The 19,607-nt window shown below is 49.7% G+C and overlaps 1 protein-coding gene across 1 annotated transcript in view; it reads right to left on the bottom strand.

Moving 5' to 3' along the window:
• Window positions 1–19,607, bottom strand: part of LOC126175583 (neural-cadherin-like) — a 162,374-nt gene that overhangs the window by 129,069 nt on the left and 13,698 nt on the right. The window contains exons 2-3 of the mRNA XM_049922443.1: window positions 17,508–17,813; window positions 7,063–7,336 (exon numbers count right to left, since the gene is read on the bottom strand). Of these exons, the coding sequence (XP_049778400.1) occupies window positions 7,063–7,336; window positions 17,508–17,813 (580 nt within the window). The remainder of the gene's footprint in view (window positions 1–7,062; window positions 7,337–17,507; window positions 17,814–19,607) is intronic.

Raw genomic sequence — 19,607 nt, 5'->3', positions numbered from 1 at the left:
GGAAACACAAATCATACTGTACTTAGTAGGATTCCACAGTTGTAAATTTTGAAAAAGATTGAACTGTTTTAGCATTATGTGTCTGCTGCTCTCCTGAAACCTGCAACACTATGAGGAGCCAGCCTGCGGGGTAAAAGGCAGCAGTGTGTTTTTGATGGCATAATTATGAGGCCAGATGGGCTAGAACAGCTAGACAGGCAGGCTATGCTAGGAATGTGGGTAGAGGTGATAACCGAGCCACAGGATGTGGCTTTTTCTTAAGGTGGGTTAAGCTCAGTTAACTGCAGGCGTGTAGACCACACAATGGGATGAAACATTCATGAACAATGAAGCGCCAAAGAAAGTAGGCTTATTCAAATACAGGAGTATGTAAACAGCCAGAATATGGTGCTGCAGTCAGCAATGCCTGTATAAGACAACAAGTGTCTGACACAGTTGTTAGACTGGTTACTGCTGCTACAATGGCAGATTGTCAGGATTTAAGTGATTTTGAACTTGGTGTTATAGTTGGCACATGATCGCAGTAGTTGGGATTTTCCCATATGACCATTTCATGAGTGTACCATGAATATCAGGGGTCTGGTAAAACATAAAATCTCTGACATCGCTCTGCTGGAAAAAGATATTGCATGAATGGGACCAATGATGACTGAAGAGAATCGTTCAGTGTGACAGAAGTCCAATCCTTCCGCAAATTGCTGCAGATTTCAATGCTGGGCCATCAACAGGTGTCAGCCTGCGAACAATTCGATGAAACATCACTGTATGGAGTTTCAGAGGAGAAGGCCCACTTGTGTACCCTTGATGACTGCATGACACAAAGCTTTACACCTCGCCTGGGCCCCCCAAAACCGACATTGGACTGTTGATGTCTGGAAACATGTTGCCTGGTTGGACGAGTCTCGTTTCAAATTGTATGGAGCGGATGGTTGTGTATGGGTACAGAGACAACCTCATGAATCCATGGACCCTGCATATCAGCAGGGGACTTTTCCAGCTGGTGGAGGCTCTGTAATGGTGTGGGGCATGTGCAGATGGAGTGACATGGGACACCTGATACGTCTCGATGCAACTGTGGTGGTGGTACATATGTAAGCATCCTGTCTGATAACTGTATTCATTCATGTTAATTGTGCATTCTGAAAGACTGCCAATGTGACACACCACACGTCCAGAATTACTACAGAGTGGCTCCAGTAACATTCTTCTGAGTTTAAACAATTCCATTGGGCACCAAACTCCTCAGACATGAACATTATTGAGCATATTTGGGATGGCTTGCACTGTGCTGCTCAAACGAGATCTCCACCCCCTTGTACTCTTAGGGATTTATGGATATCTCTGCAGGATTCATGGTGTTAGTTCCCTCCAGTACTGCTTTAGACATTAGTTGAGTCTAAGTCACGCCATGCTGCATTACTTCTGTGTGCTCCCGGGGCCCTACACGATGTGTACCAGTTTCTTTAGCTCTTTGGTGTATATAATCAACAAGAAGTACAAAACAGACGTTACGGGCAGGCTACAGAAAAATTAAATACACCAGAGAAATTGCAGCAATGAGACAAGCTTATTGTAATTTTAAGCATAATCTTAGACCTAATATTTATAGAGTTATAATGGTTTTTTAATTAGTACAGTTTGTAATTGTAATAATTTAAAAGAATAACAAAATCAACCAGTGAAGCGATATGTTCGTATGAGGTGTTGTATGAAGCAGTGTCAATAATCACTACAACAAGCTACTTGTAAATAAGGCAACGGTATAAACAATTATAGACAACTTTACTAAACTGATTGCCATTTACTCTAAATTCTCCATAGATGCGACACATTATATGAAGGTAGTACCTAATAATCCTAGTGGATGAGTAACGAAATTTTTTAAAAATATTTAACATTGATTCAGTCATGTGTGAGGTCAGTGAAAGCATTTAAGTGCAGGCAGAAGAGGACGAGAGGGCCGTAGTAACTTGTCATGAGTTGTTGCTCAGGCACACCATGAGTTCCGAGAGGTGCTGAATTGAGCAGCAGATGTGGTGGGTTGCTGTTTGGCTGAGCTTGCTCTATCAGCAACTGCATTTGCGCCCTCCCCCATGTTTGGAGTTGGCCTGGACATGAGCACTGACATTACCGATGCCAGTGATGTTGAGGGTCCCCCTCCCTATGTGCTGCAACGTAACTAACGATTTTTCTGAAGAAGTGTGTAAGTGTCAAGAGGGGCAGTGGCACTGTTCGATCTAAACAACGAGCAGCAGAGCAATTTGAGGACCTTGATGCAACCTACGAGGGCAGTTCAATAAGTAATGCAACACATTTTTTTTCTGGAACAGGGGTTGTTTTATTCAGCATTGAAATACACCAGGTTATTCCCCAATCTTTTAGCTACACAACACTATTTTTCAACGTAATCTCCATTCAATGCTACGGCCTTACGCCACCTTGAAATGAGGGCCTGTATGCCTGCACGGTACCATTCCACTGGTCAATGTCGGAGCCAACGTCATACTGCATCAATAACTTCTTCATCATCCGCGTAGTGCCTCCCACGGATTGCGTCCTTCATTGGGCCAAACATATGGAAATCCGACGGTGCGAGATCGGGGCTGTAGGGTGCATGAGGAAGAACAGTCCACTGAAGTTTTGTGAACTCCTCTCGGGTGCGAAGACTTGTGTGAGGTCTTGCGTTGTCATGAAGAAGGAGAAGTTCGTTCAGATTTGTGTGCCTACGAAGACGCTGAAGTCGTTTCTTCAATTTCTGAAGAGTAGCACAATACACTTCAGAGTTGATCGTTTGACCATGGGGAAGGACATCGAACAGAATAACCCCTTCAGCGTCCCAGAAGACTGTAACCGTGACTTTACCGGCTGAGGGTATGGCTTTAAACTTTTTCTTGGTAGGGGAGTGGGTGTGGCGCCACCCAATTGATTGCCGTTTTGTTTCAGGTTCGAAGTGATGAACCCATGTTTCATCGCCTGTAACAATCTTTGACAAGAAATTGTCACCCTCAGCCACATGACGAGCAAGCAATTCCGCACAGATGGTTCTCCTTTGCTCTTTATGGTGTTCGGTTAGACAACGAGGGACCCAGCGGGAACAATCCTTTGAATATCCCAACTGGTGAACAATTGTGACAGCACTACCAACAGAGATGTCAAGTTGAGCACTGAGTTGTTTGATGGTGATCCGTCGATCATCTCGAACGAGTGTGTTCGCACGCTCCGCCATTGCAGGAGTCACAGCTGTGCACGGCCGGCCCGCACGCGGGAGATCAGACAGTCTTGCTTGACCTTGCGGCGATGATGACACACGCTTTGCCCAACGACTCACCGTGCTTTTGTCCACTGCCAGATCACCGTAGACATTCTGCAAGCGCCTATGAATATCTGAGATGCCCTGGTTTTCCGCCAAAAGAAACTCGATCACTGCCCGTTGTTTGCAACGCACATCCGTTACAGACGCCATTTTAAGAGCTCCGTACAGTGCTGCCACCTGTCGGAAGTCAATGAAACTATACGAGACGAAGCGGGAATGTTTGAAAATATTCCACAAGAAATTTCCGGTTTTTTCAACCAAAATTGGCCGAGAAAAAAAATGTGTTGCATTACTTATTGAACTGCCCTCGTACATGCAGTAAACACTCATCTCAACGACAGGTGGGAAGAAGAAGACTGTAGAACAGCACTGTGTGCAGTGCTTGGGCACCTATGGCGTCCAAACACATAGATTGCCCTGCAAACCCTGCCATGGGAACTACAATCACCAGTGCCAGATGATTCCAAAAATTGGTGAAGGATCAGAGGTCAGAGGTCAGACCAGCTGCAACTCGTTCCAACACAGAAGAAGCCAGCCTGTGCTGATCAGTGACTGATCTCAAACCACTGGGCCACAGGCCACCTCTGGTCGTCATGGAAATTAAAAAAAAGACTATAAAGGATTCCTGTAGCATCTCGACCAGTAGATGGCAGCAGTCTACACAATGAGATCTGCAGTTGCAGACCTCGTGTGAGATCAGCTCACAAACTTTTGACAACTCGTGGCAGGCGACAATTGAGATGGCGGCACTCTCTCTACCATTCTAAACTTAGACCAAAATCCTGGAGAAACTGATCAAAGCAATGTTCGAGGGCTTCCCATGATGTGCGGACACTGGTTACATCAAAGAAGAGATTGAGGAACCTGGGGTGGATGTGTGCATACTGGCGCAAATCAAGTCTCCAAAGCCACACAGAATGAGTCGTAATCTCTTCTCATTTCGCTCCAGATAATGTGGAGAGCCAAAAGCTCTTCTAGGCCATGCAGGTGGCAAACACAGCTGTCACTGTCGAGCCATTGAAGCACAAGAAGGTCTCGCCGAATTGCTTCCACAGCCAAAGGGTGGGGCATGTAGTATGCCATTGCTCCTTCCCCATGGCATGTGTGAAATGTGCAGGTGAGGCGTTCTCTGAAGAAGGTCCCGTTCGAGAGGCGGTGCACTCAAGAGCCATGAACGAGCTAGATGTACTTAGAATAACCTTTGTGTGCTCGAGTCACAGATTTAATGTTTTAAGGGACTTGGAGTATTTGGCTGTCTTCTTGGTGATTGTATTCCATGAATACTCTAACTTTAATATGATTTACGTAATTTGAGATAGCTGTAAACTGTAACTGTTTGCTGCATTTGGGATCCACATGCGTGTGTGATGAACATGTTCGATGTGTTTTCTGCTGTTGTTGAGAGTAACGAATTTGAGTTTACGTCATGACTGAGAAGTTTGGACTGTTTGAACTTTAAACATCAGGTTTAGCCTACACATTAATCCTACAGTATATACTAGTCATTTACTTATTTATTTATAAATTTATATTTTGATGATTTGCTTATCTATTAGGGTTGCCCAGAAAGTAATGCACCGCATTTTCTTCTTCAATAGTTATTTATTGAACATAATGAGAATTACACAGACAAAAGAATGGTGTCTACACACTCTGTTTTTCCCATGTAATCTCCATCCCGTTGTATGGCCTTCTTACAACGCAAAACAAGGGTGTGTATGGCCTGTTGGTATCAAACCTTGTCCTGCTGGCAGAGCCAGTGCTTCACTGTGTCAATCACCTCCTCATCGTCCTCAAAAGTCTTCCACGAAGGCATCCTTTAATGGCCCAAACGAGTGGAAGTCCGAGGGGGCTCGCTGCAACAAATCAGGTGTGACAGCCGTGGATGGTCTCCCCAATCGCTGCAAATCGTGGAGCTCCAGCGAACCGCCTTCTGATGACCTCATCCTCCATGCCAGGCAACTAGCTGTAATTCTGTCGACAGCAGATGCTCCATAGATTTTGCACAAGGGTTTGTGAACATTCCCCACAGTTTCTTTCTCAGAAATGAGAAATTCAATGACGACACGTTGCTTGTAACGTACATCACCCACAGACGCCATTTTGAAATTGTCCTGCAGCAACGCTATCTGTCGGAATTGACGGAAACTTGGTGCGTTCACTCAGGAGACTTCAAATAACTCCTATATAACGTTTCGCATTCGTGGCATTGTTTTTGGCTGAGACAAAAAAAAAAAAAAAAAAAAAAAAAAAAATGCGATGCATTACTTTCTGGGTAACCGTCGTACTAAAGAAGGGTTTGTGGAATATTTCTGTACTAAACATTTGAGCTGTAAAGAGACGGTACACGACCGACCCCTGTGTCGACGACGAGTCAGGCCAACAGGTAATTAGGACGTGCAATGACCACACCAACAGCAGCAAATAAAACTTCCGGTGCGTTCGTAAAGTCGCTACCTTCATGCGCGTGAACATGTCAAGAGCGTACCCCAGAACGGAGCTGAGTTGTGGGGGTAGGGGGTAACTCACGTTAGTTTCTCATAGAAGGAGGGAATAGTTTTGAGATTTAATGAGAAACGGTCCTGGATACGCTTCTAATAAGGAAATATCCGTCACATGGTTCTGGCTTTCTTCAAAGTGAAACTGAATAGATACATCTATCAGTTCGATATAGAGGATCAGAATTCAGTTTGCTAAGATTTTTTCCCCTTTCTCTCACTGAGAATGCCCTGGGAACATGTAGCTGCAGATGGTTAATCCCAAGAAAATCAGACGAATTTAGACTATGTCACGAATGTACAGGGTTATTACAAATGACTGAAGCGATTTCACAGCTCTACAATAACTTTATTATTTGAGATATTTTCAAAATGCTTTGCACACACATACAAAAACTAAAAAAGTTTTTTTAGGCATTCACAAATGTTCGATATGTGCCCCTTTAGTGATTCGGCAGACATCAAGCCGATAGTCAAGTTCCTCCCACACTCGGCCTAGCATGTCCCCATCAATGAGTTCGAAAGCATCGTTGATGCGAGCTCGCAGTTCTGGCACGTTTCTTGGTAGAGGAGGTTTAAACACTGAATCTTTTACATAACCCCACAGAAAGAAATCGCATGGGGTTAAGTCGGGAGAGCGTGGAGGCCATGACATGAATTGCTGATCATGATCTCCACCACGATCGATCCATCGGTTTTCCAATCTCCTGTTTAAGAACTGCGGAACATCATGATGGAAGTGCTGTGGAGCACCATCCTGTTGAAAGATGAAGTCGGCGCTGTCGGTCTCCAGTTGTGGCATGAGCCAATTTTCCGCGGGCTACGTGTGAAACTTGCCCGCACGCGTTCAACTGTTTCTTCGCTTGCTGCAGGCCAACCCGTTGATTTCCCCTTGCAGAGGCATCCAGAAACTTTAAACTGCGCATACCATCGCCGAATGGAGTTAACAGTTGGTGGATCTATGTTGAAATTCGTCCTGAAGTGTCGTTGCACTGTTATGACTGACTGATGTGAGTGCATTTCAAGCACGACATACGCTTTCTCGGCTCCTGTCGCCATTTTGTCTCACTACGCTCTCGAGCGCTCTGACGGCAGAAACCTGAAGTGCGGCTTCAGCCGAACAAAACTTTATGAGTTTTTCTACGTATCTGTAGTGTGTCGAGATCATATGTCAATGAATGGAGCTACAGTGAATTTATGAAATCGCTTCAATCATTTGTAATAGCCCTGTATTTTTGTGTCTAAACTTACTTTTCTTAAAATCTATTCTAAATGAGGATTTTGTGTTGTCATCAGCAGTTGGATCCATTCTGAACAAGAACGGAGGTCCATTATGCCTGGAATAATCATCTGCATCAGTTGCAAATACTTCTATAATCTCTGTAGGTGGTGTGTTTTCTGGAATAACCGGCTGATAATTGCGGAGCAGCTGTGGAGCATTGTCGTTGACATCTTGGACAAAGACTGTTATTGTGGCCGTAGAGGTCTTCGGAGGCGATCCGTCATCAACTGCCAATATGTGCACCTGAAATGTTGCGAAAGAGAATGTGTCTGAGAATAGCCGCACACAACTAAAACATTTTACTTTCAGCCTAATGCGAACTGATAACTTAAGTACTTGAATGGTACACTGAGATGAGAAAAGTCATGGGATATCTCCTAGTATCATGTCGGACCTCCTTTTTCCCATCGTAGTGTAGCAACTCGACGTGGTATGGATTCAGCGAGTCGATGGAAGTCTCCTGCAGAAATGTTGAGCCATGTCCCCTCTACAGCCGTCCAAAACTGCGGAAGTGTTGCCAGTGCATGATGTTTTGCACGAACCGACCTCTCGATTACGTCAAATAAATGTTCGATTGGATTCATGTCGGGCGACCTGTGTGGCCAAATCATTCGCCCGAATTGTCCAGGATGTTCTTCAGACGAATCACAACAATTGCGGCCCAATGACATGGGGCAATGTCGTCCATAAAAATTCGTTGTTGTTAGGAAGTCCGTGAATGGCTGCAAATGGTCTCCAAGTGGCCGAATACAACCATTTCCAGTCAGAAATCGATGTAGCTGGATCAAGGGATCAAGTCGATTCCGTGTGAACACGGCCCACTGCACTATAAAGCCACCACCAGCTTGCACAGCGCTTCGTTGACAACTTGTGTCCATAGCTTCGCGGGGCCTGCGCCACACTCGGACCCTACTATCAGCCATTACAATCTGAAATCAGGGATCATCTGACCAGGCCACGGTTTTCCAATCGTCTAGGGTCCAACCAGTACGATCACGAGCCCGGGAGAGGCGCCGCAGGCGACATCGTGCTGTTAGTAAAGGCACTCACATCGGTCGTATGCTGCCGTAGCCCGTTAACACCAAATTTCACCGCACTGCTCTAACGGATTCGTTCATTGTACGTCCCACACTGATTTCTGCGTTCATACCACGTAGTGTTGCTTGTCTGTTATCACTGACAGCTCTACGCAAACGCTACTGCTCTCGGTCGTTAAGTGAAGACCATCGGCCACTGCATTGTCCGTGGTGAGAGGTAATGCCTAGAATTTGGTATTCTCACCACACTCATGACACCGTGGATTTCGAAATATTGAATTCCCTTACGATTTACAAAATGTAATGCCCGATATGTCTAGCTCCAACTACCATTCCGTGTTCGAAGTATGTGAATTCGCGTCATGCTGCCATAATCACGTCAGAAACCTTTTCACATGACTCACCTGAGTACAAATGACAGCTCCGGCAATGCACTGCCCTTTTATATCTTGTGTACGCGATACTACCGCCTTCTGTATATGTACATACCGCTCTCCCTTGACTTTTGTCACCTCGGTATATATGAATCTTGTATTCTTTGAACAATAGCACACCTAAGGGGAAAGGCCAATTGCTTTGCAGGAATCACTCCAAAAAATCATCTAACAAAAACCTCATACAGTTCCTAACAAATAAAAATTATCCTTATGTAGAAGAAATATAAATTAATGGCTGTACACTCAATAGTGTACAGTTTTTTAATATCAAGTTAGATAACTAAGTAGAGCAACAACAGAACCGGCAGCTTGATTCAGCGTCTTTTGCACTTACAAGTATCTTATTTTGTTGATTTACAGACAAGAGTGCTAGATTATATCTTGAATATGTTCACTGCCGATTGTTAAAAAATGTGTGTGAAATCTTATGGGAGTTAATTACTACGGTCATCAGTCCCTAAGCTTAGACACTACTTAACCTAAATTATCCTAAGGATAAACACACACACCCATGCCCGAGGGAGGACTCGAACCTCCGCCGGGACCAGCCGCACAGTCCATGACTGCAGCGCCCTAGACCGCTCGGCTAATCCCGCGCACTGCCGATTGTCTAGCTCAGTTATCTTTCTGGGTAATGCAATCAAGGTAAATAAAATATTTGACAAAAGCGATCAGTAAAAATATTGTATGAACAAGAAAATGTTAAGGGGTCTCATAAAAGGTCGTTGAAGTGTAGCATTCACACGCATGTGCATTCATAACACTAATTGGCATTACGTGCTCTGCCCAGCAGACTGCGACTACTCGTCATGCTCTGGGTTAAAACATACTGTTAGTGTAGCTTTAGATGTGAAAACTGTTCAAAAACACATTATGTCGTCTTTGTAGCAGGATGTCCTGGCAGAAAGCGCGCCTGATGGTCCGCAGCGAAGCAATCGTCTTGGGTACTCTTGTTCGCCCTGCTCCTCAGGAATATCGTTTGGAAGACATGTCGTTCGATCTCAGAACGTCAGTAAACAGAATCGAGAGCAGAGGATACTGCGGCGTGATCGCAGTAGATGATCTGCCTTCTCCACTTCCAATCTCCTCCACGGTGACCCTTAAGCTTTTCTATTTCCTTTAAAGTCAGTACCGCCATTAAACTGTTTTTTATTTGCAGGGTTACATTTAGACGATCGTGATTTCGGCTTCAATGTGCCATTATCAAGTGTTTTAAGTGTTATACAGTGCCTAAGATGGCATACTGTCGTATTTAAAATACACTATTAGACACATTGTCTAAGGGTCGATATTTCTGGTAAAGCCTCCTGCTTTGTTTTATCACTGAGTATACTATCTTGACTGAATGACAGTCAAGTCATGACAGTTGACTTAGCCAACTGTCATTCAGTGATAAAACAAAGCTGCTGGCTTTACCAGAAATATCGACCCTTAGACAATGTGTCTAATACTGTATTTTACATACGACAGTATGCCATCTTAGGCGCTGTATAACACTTAAAACACTTGATAATTGCACTTTGAAGCCGAAATCACGATCGTGTAAATGTAACACTGCAAATAAAAAACAGTCTAATGACGGTACCGTCTTTAAAGAAATATATTATGACTGTGGCTCCACATTATGAAAAAATTATTTTCTATTTCCGCTGTTCTGTCATGTAAGTGGCTTTAACTTGCTCGAAGAGTTGCAAAGAGTTGCAGTTGCAGTTTAGACCCCATAAATAACAGGGACGCTTACAAAGTCCTCGCAAGCGTGCAATATTTTCAGTAACTGAGTCAAAAAGAGCTATTGAATTGGAAAGTAAGGGCTTTTGATTACAGTGGCGAATGGAATAGTTCGGCTGTCACGTGGCTGCAACATCACAACCTGTACTGGCAATAGTTGAGTGTAAGATGGGCAAGGCAGCGATATCAGCGCATTTTGGTCGTAGCCAAACCGTGGGTGCTCGACGCACGAGGTGCGTACATCTCCGAGGGTATGCAGGAAATGGACTTTTCATTCACCATGATGCAAATGTCGTGTGACTAGGGCGTCCCGTCGGGTAGACGGTTCGCCGGGTGCAAGTCCTTCGATTTGACGCCATCGCGTCGATGGCGATGAAATGACGACGGTTAGGACAACATAACACCCTGTCCCTGAGCGGAGAAAATCTCCGACCCAACCGGGAATGGAACCTGGGCCCTTAGGATTGACATTCTTTCACGTTGACCACTCAGCTACCGGGAGCGACCCACCATGATGCAGAGGGTGTACACTGAGTACCTCGATTCGAGCACAACCGCCTCCTCCAGAACCAACTGCAGCAACATGCTAGCCGGCCGGTGTGGCCGTGCGGTTCTAGGCGCTACAGTCTGGAACCGCGAGACTGCTACGGTCGCAGGTTCGAATCCTGCGCCGGACATGGATGTGTGTGATGTCCTTAGGTTAGTTAGGTTTAAGTAGTTCTAAGTTCTAGGGGACTGATGACCTCAGAAGTTGAGTCCCATAGTGCTCAGAGCCATTTGAACCAGCCAGCAACATGCTGATAAACATGAAGTGCAGTAGATTGCCTCGACTTGTAACAGCAGATAGAGTGACCACAGTGCAGGTAACTAACTACTCGCCACTTCAGTGCTAGACCATAACAGCAAGTGTGCAGCGACTCCGTCCAGAACCACTTTATTCACCCTTGTGTACAGATACGGTATATTGTATATATAAAATATTCTCGGTATTCTTGCCGCGTCAGTTCTAGATAAAATCTCGAGCTTCCGACGATTACCTCCATCGTCATCGTCAGGAGCTGACTGTCTCCACTGCTTTTTTTTTTTTCTTTATTGTTATTTTAAAACCCGTACAAAACAGGCAGGCTGTCAGCAGCATGGTACGCCGCTCTTCAGCCGTAGAGGAGATAAGAAAGAACAGAAAGAATACACAAATGTGACATAACGGTGTTTAATAAAATGGAGACACATAAAGACAAACACGGAGCCGTTCACACTCGACGATAATTCACAACAAACTGTTGTCACGACGCACGAACACTGAAGAAGACAATGGCACTGGTGAACAATGGAGTGTGACGACGAAACTGAACACTAAACACGACGGCACACACGATACACTGATGGCGATGACCTCCGGCGCGTGAATGTTCACTCAGCGTGTACGAGTCCGGGGACCTGCCAAGAGTGGAGGTGAAGGAGGAGGAAGGGGAGATGGGAGAGTGGAGAGCAGAGATGCCATGGGCAAAGGAGAGAGGGGGAGGGAGGAAGGGGGAGGGGAAGCCCGGAGGAGAGGGTAGGAGGGAGGGGGGAAAGGAAAGAGAAGGGAAGGGAAAGGGGGGGAGGGAGGGTGCCTAAAGGAAAGGACACAGGAGGTGGGGGGGAGGATCAAAGTTGATAGGAGGGGTATATGCAGGGGAGGAGGACATCATCAGGGAGGGGGAGCTGGCGGAAGCCACCTTGGGAGAGGGTAAGGAGGGTGGAGAGATGGAGACCAGGTGGGATGTGGGAATACAGGCGCGGCAGCGGGCGGGGGTGGCAGAGGATCGGGGACACGAGCGGGTGAGGAGGATCAAGTTTACGGGAGGTGTACAGGATCCGTATCCTTTCAAGGAAAAGGAGGAGGTGGGGGAAGGGGATGAGATCATACAGGATCCGCGTGGGGGAGGGGAGACGGATGCGATAGGCAAGGCGGAGAGCATGGCGTTCAAGGATTTGGAGGGATTTATAAAAGGTAGGGGGCGCGGAGATCCAGGCGGGATGGGCGTAACAAAATATAGGGCGGATGAGGGATTTATAGGTGTGGAGGATTGTGGAGGCGTCCAAACCCCACGTACGGCCAGAAAGGAGCTTGAGGAGACGGAGGCGGGAACGTGCCTTGGCTTGGATTGTCCGGAGATGGGGAGTCCAGGAGAGGCGACAGTCAAGGGTGACGCCAAGGTACTGAAGGGTGGGAGTGAGGGCGATAGGACGGCCATAGACGGTGAGATAGAAATCAAGGAGGCGGAAGGAAGGGGTGGTTTTGCCTACAATGATCGCCTGGGTTTTGGAGGGATTGACCTTAAGCAACCACTGGTTGCACCAAGCAGTGAAGCGGTCAAGATGGGATTGGAGAAGGCGTTGGGAGCGTTGCAGGGTGGGGGCAAGGGCAAGGAAGGCAGTGTCATCAGCAAACTGGAGAAGGTGGACGGGGGGTGACGGCGGCGGCATGTCCGCCGTGTACAAAAGGTACAGAAGGGGGGAGAGGACGGAGCCTTGGGGCACACCGGCGGAGGGGAAAAAGGTGTAGGAATCTGTGTTATGGATGGTGACATAGGAAGGACGGCGGGAGAGAAAGGAGCCGATCAGACGGACGTAGTTAATGGGAAGGGCAAAGGTTTGGAGCTTGAAGAGGAGACCGGAATGCCAGACGTGGTCATAAGCGCGTTCGAGGTCAAGGGAGAGGAAGATTGCGGAGCGACGGGAATTAAGCTGTTCAGAAAGGAGATGAGTGAGGTGAAGGAGAAGATCGTCAGAAGAGAAGGACGGCCGAAAGCCACACTGGGTGACGGGAAGGAGGCGGTGCTGGCGGAGATGCTGGTGGATGCGGCGGGTGAGGATAGATTCCAGGACCTTGCTGAAGACCGAGGTAAGGCTGATAGGACGGTAAGAGGAGACGGCGGACGGCGGTTTGCCAGGTTTAAGGAACATGAGGATACGGGAGGTTTTCCACAGGCCGGGGTAGTAACCGGTGGACAGGACTACATTGTAGAGCCTGGCCAGGGTGGAGAGGAAAGAGACAGGAGCTTCACGAAGGTGACGGTAGGTGGCACGATTGTGACCAGGAGCGGTGTTGCGTTTTGTGCGGAGTGTATCAATGAGATCCTGTGTAGTGATAGGGGCATTGAGTTCCGTGTGTGTAATGTTGTCCAAGTACTGGAAACCAGGAGCGAGGGGAGGGACAGAGGTGTCAGTTCGATCGCGGATATCCGGGAAGAGGGAGTAATCGAACTGGAGATCATCGGGGATGGAGAAAACATCGGAGAGGTAGGAGGCAAAGTGATTGGCCTTACTAAGGGCGTCAGGGAAGGGGTGATCATCGTGGAGAAGAGGATAGTAGGGGGAGGGTTTAGTTCCGGTAAGGCGATGGAAGGCCGACCAGAACTTGGACGAGTTGATTTGTAGGGTTGCAGTTAAACGGGTGCATGTCTGTCGCCAGTCCCGGCGTTTCTTAGCCGCGAGCAAATTACGAACGTGTCGCTGGAGTTGCCGGTGGCGTCGTAGTGTGTCCGGGTCACGCGTGCGGAGGAAGGCACGGTAGAGACGACGGGATTCACGGAGGAGGAGAACGGCCTGTGAGGGTAAGGTAGGACGGTGGGGGTGGATGGCGACAGTAGGAACATGGGCCTCCACGGCCTCAGACAAGGTCTGCTGGAGAAAGGAGGCGGCATGGGTGACATCGTCAGGGTGGTGGTAGGTGAGAGGGTGGCTATCGACCTGGGTGGAAAGGGTATCCCGGTAGGCATTCCAGTCGGCTCGGGAATAGTCATGGACATACTTAGGGGGAGGATCAGTATGAGGGTCGGGGCGAGGGCGACGACCGTCTGAAACGGTGAGGAGGACAGGGAGATGGTCGCTACCAATAGGTTCCAGGACATCCACCGTTATGCGGCCAAGGAGGTTGGGGGAGGAGAGGATAACATCAGGAGTGGAGTGGGATTCGGGACGGGTGTGCTGGGGGATGGGAATGAGGTCGCCTTGAAGGGAGGAGAGGAACCGATGCCACCGCCGTAACTGGGCGGTGGAACGACTATGGATGTTGAGGTCGGCGGCGATCACATAGGAGGAGAAGGTACGGTCAATGTGGGAGAGGAAGTCGAAGGGAAGAGGGGCGTTAGGGCGGACATAGATGGTGGCGCAGGTAACGGTAAGGCCAGGGAAGAAGAGACTAAGGATCAGGTGTTCGGTGGGGTCGGGAAGGAGAGGTTGGAGCCGAACGGGGATCTGGCGGTGGTGCCCAATGGCAACTCCGCCACGTGCAATCGGGAGGGGATTATCGGAGCGGTGGAGGAGGTAGGGCGAAGTGTGGACTGTGTGGTGGGGTTGCAGGAAGGTTTCATTGAGGAGGAAGGCATCCACGCGGTGGGTGGCAAGGGTGTGCAGGAAGAGGTTTTTGTTGGCGGGAAGGGAGTGTATGTTGTTGAAAAGGATACGTTGCTGTCGCGCCATGACAGGGAGTTAAACGAGGGTGTCAAGACGGGAGAAGGTGAAATGGGCCTGGTTGTTGGAGTAGGTGGCGTACATCTTGAGTTGGAATACGGAACGGGCGGCAAGGGAGATCTGCTGGAGGGTGTGGGGGCGCTGAAAGGGATGAACATTCTGGAGGACGATGGTAAGGAACCTGAAGATGTCCGCAGCGGTGGGGGGGGGGGGACGAAGGGAATTGCCAGGAGGGGTGGGGGCGTCCAGGGGACGGACAGGGACGGTGAGTTCAGGAGTGGTTGGAGGGGGTCGGGCTTTACACTTTTGGGAGTAGGTGGGATGGGGGAGATTGCAGGTATTGCAGGAAGGAGGGGATTGGAGGTTAGGGCACTGCCTGAGGAAGTGCGCTTGCCGACAATGCGGGCAGGTGGGGGCCTCGCGGCACTCAGCCGTGGGGTGCGCGTTATAGCGCAGACACCTCTGGCAGCGCAGGGATTGAGGAGGGGAACGGGAGGGGTCGACCTTGTACCGCTGGTTAAAAAGGAGGGCACCCTCCTTCAGGAGACGGTCAATGGAGGGGGCGTGCTCAGAAAACACCCGCATAAGGCGGGTGGGGCCGGCAGCATTATGTATGCGGCGAACCGCACGCACCTCCAAATGGCGATGCGCCTGGAGCTCCGCCAACACCTCCTCCTCCGTGATCACTGGACTAAGCCGAGTGATCACGGCGGTGAGAGTTGGCGGGCGACGCGGAGGTTGGGGTTGGCGGGAGGGAGGTGGTGAAGGAGCAGGGGTGAGAGAGGCATGAGGGCCAAAGCGGGTGACAGGAATGCGGGAAAGGAGGTATGTGTGGAGGGTTGGGCTGGGGGAGGAGATGAGGACCGAATCACGGCGAGGAGTGAGGAGGGAGATGGGGGCACCAGGACAATGCTGGCGAAGGAAGAGGGTGAGGTTCCGGGCTTCAAGGAGAGAGGGATCAGGACGGGAGAGGAGGTAGCGATAGGAGGAGGGGGTAGAGGAGGAGGAGGAGGGGGCAGGGACAGGCGGGGAGACATCCATGGCATCATGGGTGGGGGAAGGAGGACGAGGCGGAGCCTTTTTGGAAGCAGAGGAAGCAGGGGTGCCACTGGGGCACTTGACGGCGGTGGAGGAGGTGTGGGGGACGGGAACAACGGGAATGTGGCGGGGAGGGGCAGGTCCCGGGGCCGGAGTCGGCGCCAGAGATGGTGACGGTGAAGGTGAAGGTGAAGGTGAAGGCGACGGCGACGATGACGATGACGGTGGCAGTGGCGGCGGTGATGGCGAAGGTGACGGGGAGAGCTGGGCGTGGACAGTGGCCCGACGGGCCACCACCTGAGCCGGAGCTGCAGTGATAGGCTGGGGGAGTGGGGGGAAAGGATCAGAACAAGAGGGGCGAGAGGAAGAAGCGGGAGAGGGGGCGACAAAGATAGAGGGTGAAGGGAGAGTGAGGAGAGGTGGGATGGAAGGGGGGGGTGGGACTGGGCACACCAAGTTATAGTGGTGGAGGCGGCGGAAGGGGAAGTATAAACTATGGCGGTGGTGGTAGCGGTGGCAGCGGTGGTGGGGGCGGACATGACGGTAGACAGAAACAATAACGAACAGAACGAAGAGGAGAGGACAGAAACTGGGGACAGACAAAGACGAAGACGGATGAAGACGAAGACGGAGGAAGACGAAGACGGCCGTAGACCAAGGTCAGGACGGCGGCGACGGCGGCGACCAGGCGGCACCGGATGGCGGCGGCGGCGGCGGCGGCGGCGGCGACGGCGGCGACCAGGCGGCGGCGGCGGCGGCGACGGCGGCGACCAGGCGGCACCGGATGGCGGCGGCGGCGGCGGCGGCGGGCACCGGCGGCGGCGGCGGCGGGCACCGGCGGCGACGAACAGCTGATGGCGGCGAACAAGCAGACGGACGGACGGACGGACAGCAGGCAGCAGCGGCGGCGGTTGCGGTGGACAGCGAGCAGGCAGGCGGACAGACGGACGAACAGCGACAGCAGGAAGCGACGGACAGACAGACAGACACAACCGCCGAAGACGGAGATTACAACCTGAGAGTAGCCCAGGCGTTGCAACCTGACGTCGTCGACTGAGGGGATCCAACCCTCTGATCGCTCCACTGCTGCTATGGTAGCCTCTATATAGCCCGAAGCCGGCTTCTGATTGGTCGGCTTATGATTGGTCGGCGATTACGTGCTGCTGTCGCAGACGGTGTCACTGTGTGCGCCGGTGGCGCCACCGCTTCCGTTTGAACGTAAACCTTGGACGGAACGTCTCTGCTGCTTCTCTGCATCAAGCGCTCGTTTCCACGCACAGCTCAGATGGTATCCGCTATCGCGGTTAAAGTTCTTTTGGCTCATTCTTATTTCAACAGCCTCCTTAATAACAGAATCCCAGTGACACCGACAGCAGCACGTAATCGCCGACCAATCATAAGCCGACCAATCAGAAGCCGTCTTCGGGCTATATAGAGGCTACCATAGCAGCAGTGGAGACAGTCAGCTCCTGACGATGACGATGGGGGTAATCGTCGAAAGCTCGAGATTTTATCTAGAACTGACGCGGCAAGAATACGACAATATTTTATACATAAGTGCTGCCGCGAGAAGCTTCGTTCCCACGGTATATTGTAGTGCCACCTCTGCTGCTAGCACGTGTTATGTACCCCAGACTCTCTTCTGAGACTTTTTCCTTATTAACCGCTCGACACATGCGCGAATCTGTCTTGTGTGGCCCTGACTAGGTGGCTTACCTTGTGACGCGGAATTTCCTCCCTGTCCAGATGTCTCTGAATGAGCAGTTCGCCGTTGTCGTTGATGCTGAAGTGTCTGGCAGCGTCCGTGTCGTCTCCTATCCTGTAGGATATCTTGCTGCTGCCGCCCCCGTCACGGTCTGTCGCTTTGAAGGTGGCGACTTTGGTCCCCACTTGGGCGTCCTCCATTACGGCGACCTCCGTCATGTGCCTCGCAAACACCGGCACGTTGTCATTCACGTCCCTCACCTTCACGGTCACCCACGAGTACGCCGTATGGTAGGGCTCGGTGACGTTGTTGTCTCTCTGCAAGCAAATGAAGAAACATCGCACATTTCTCAGATACAAGGGCAGTTCAATAAGTAATGCAACACATTTTTTTTCTGAAACAGGGGTTGTTTTATTCAGCATTGAAATACACCAGGCTATTCCCCAATCTTTTAGCTACACAACACTATTTTTCAACGTAATCTCCATTCAATGCTACGGCCTCATGCCACCTTGAAATGAGGGCCTGTATGCCTGCACGGTACCATTCCACTGGTCGATGTCGGAGCCAACGTCGTACTGCATCAATAACTTCTTCATCATCCGCGTAGTGCCTCCCACGGATTGCGTCCTTCATTGGGCCAAACATATGGAAATCCGACGGTGTCAGATCGGGGCTGTAGGGTGAGCTCCTCTCGGGTGCGAAGACTTGTGAGGTCTTGCGTTGTCATGAAGAAGGAGAAGTTCGTTCAGATTTTTGTACCTACGAACACGCTGAAGTCGTTTCTTCAATTTCTGAAGAGTAGCACAATACACTTCAGAGTTGATCGTTTGACCATGGGGAAGGACATCGAACAGAATAACCCCTTCAGCGTCCCAGAAGACTGTAACCGTGACTTTACCGGCTGAGGGTATGGCTTTAAACTTTTTCTTGGTAGGGGAGTGGGTGTGGCGCCACTCCATTGATTGCCGTTTTGTTTCAGGTTCGAAGTGACGAACCCATGTTTCATCGCCTGTAACAATCTTTGACAAGAAATTGTCACCCTCAGCCACATGACGAGCAAGCAATTCCGCACAGATGGTTCTCCTTTGCTCTTTATGGTGTTCGGTTACACAACGAGGGACCCAGCGGGAACAAACCTTTGAATATCCCAACTGGTGAGCAATTGTGACAGCACTACCAACAGAGATGTCAAGTTGAGCACTGAGTTGTTTGATGGTGATCCGTCGATCATCTCGAACGAGTGTGTGTTCGCACGCTCCGCCATTGCAGGAGTCACAGCTGTGCACGGCCGGCCCGCACGCGGGAGATCAGACAGTCTTGCTTGACCTTGCGGCGATGATGACACACGCTTTGCCCAACGACTCACCGTGCTTTTGTCCACTGCCAGATCACCGTAGACATTCTGCAAGCGCCTATGAATATCTGAGATGCCCTGGTTTTCCACCAAAAGAAACTCGATCACTGCCCGTTGTTTGCAACGCACATCCGTTACAGACGCCATTTTAACAGCTCCGTACAGTGCTGCCACCTGTCGGAAGTCAATGAAACTATACGAGACGAAGCGGGAATGTTTGAAAATATTCCACAAGAAATTTCCGGTTTTTTCAACCAAAATTGGCCGAGAAAAAAAATGTGTTGCATTACTTATTGAACTGCCCTCGTATATTAATCATATCGTGAAGAATCTGTCACAAAAAGAAAGATCGAAGGAAGATTAGCGCTTAACGTCCCATAAACGTCAAAGTCTTTAGAGATAGAGTACGTGTTCGAATTAGAAACGATGATGATGATTTTTGGTTTGTGGGGCGCTCAACTGCGCGGTTGTCAGCGCCCGTACAAATTCCCAACCTTTGCTCAGTCCAATCGCGCCACTTTCATGAATGATGATGAGATGATGAGGACAGCACAAACACCCAGTCATCTCGAGGCAGGTGAAAATCCTTGACCCCGCCGGGAATCGAACCCGGGACCCCGTGCTCGGGAAGCGAGAACGCGACCGCGAGACCACGGGCTGCGGACGAGAATTAGAAAAGGATGGGGAAGAAACTATACCAGCACCCGCGTTAAGCGATTTAGGAGAACCGTTTTTCTATTCCTTTCATAGGACC

The sequence above is a fragment of the Schistocerca cancellata genome, chromosome 3 (assembly GCF_023864275.1).
Source record: "Schistocerca cancellata isolate TAMUIC-IGC-003103 chromosome 3, iqSchCanc2.1, whole genome shotgun sequence".
Classification (NCBI taxonomy): domain Eukaryota; kingdom Metazoa; phylum Arthropoda; class Insecta; order Orthoptera; family Acrididae; genus Schistocerca; species Schistocerca cancellata.
The sequence above is the reverse complement of the archived record's forward strand: the minus strand, read 5'-3'. Positions and strand labels throughout refer to the sequence as shown.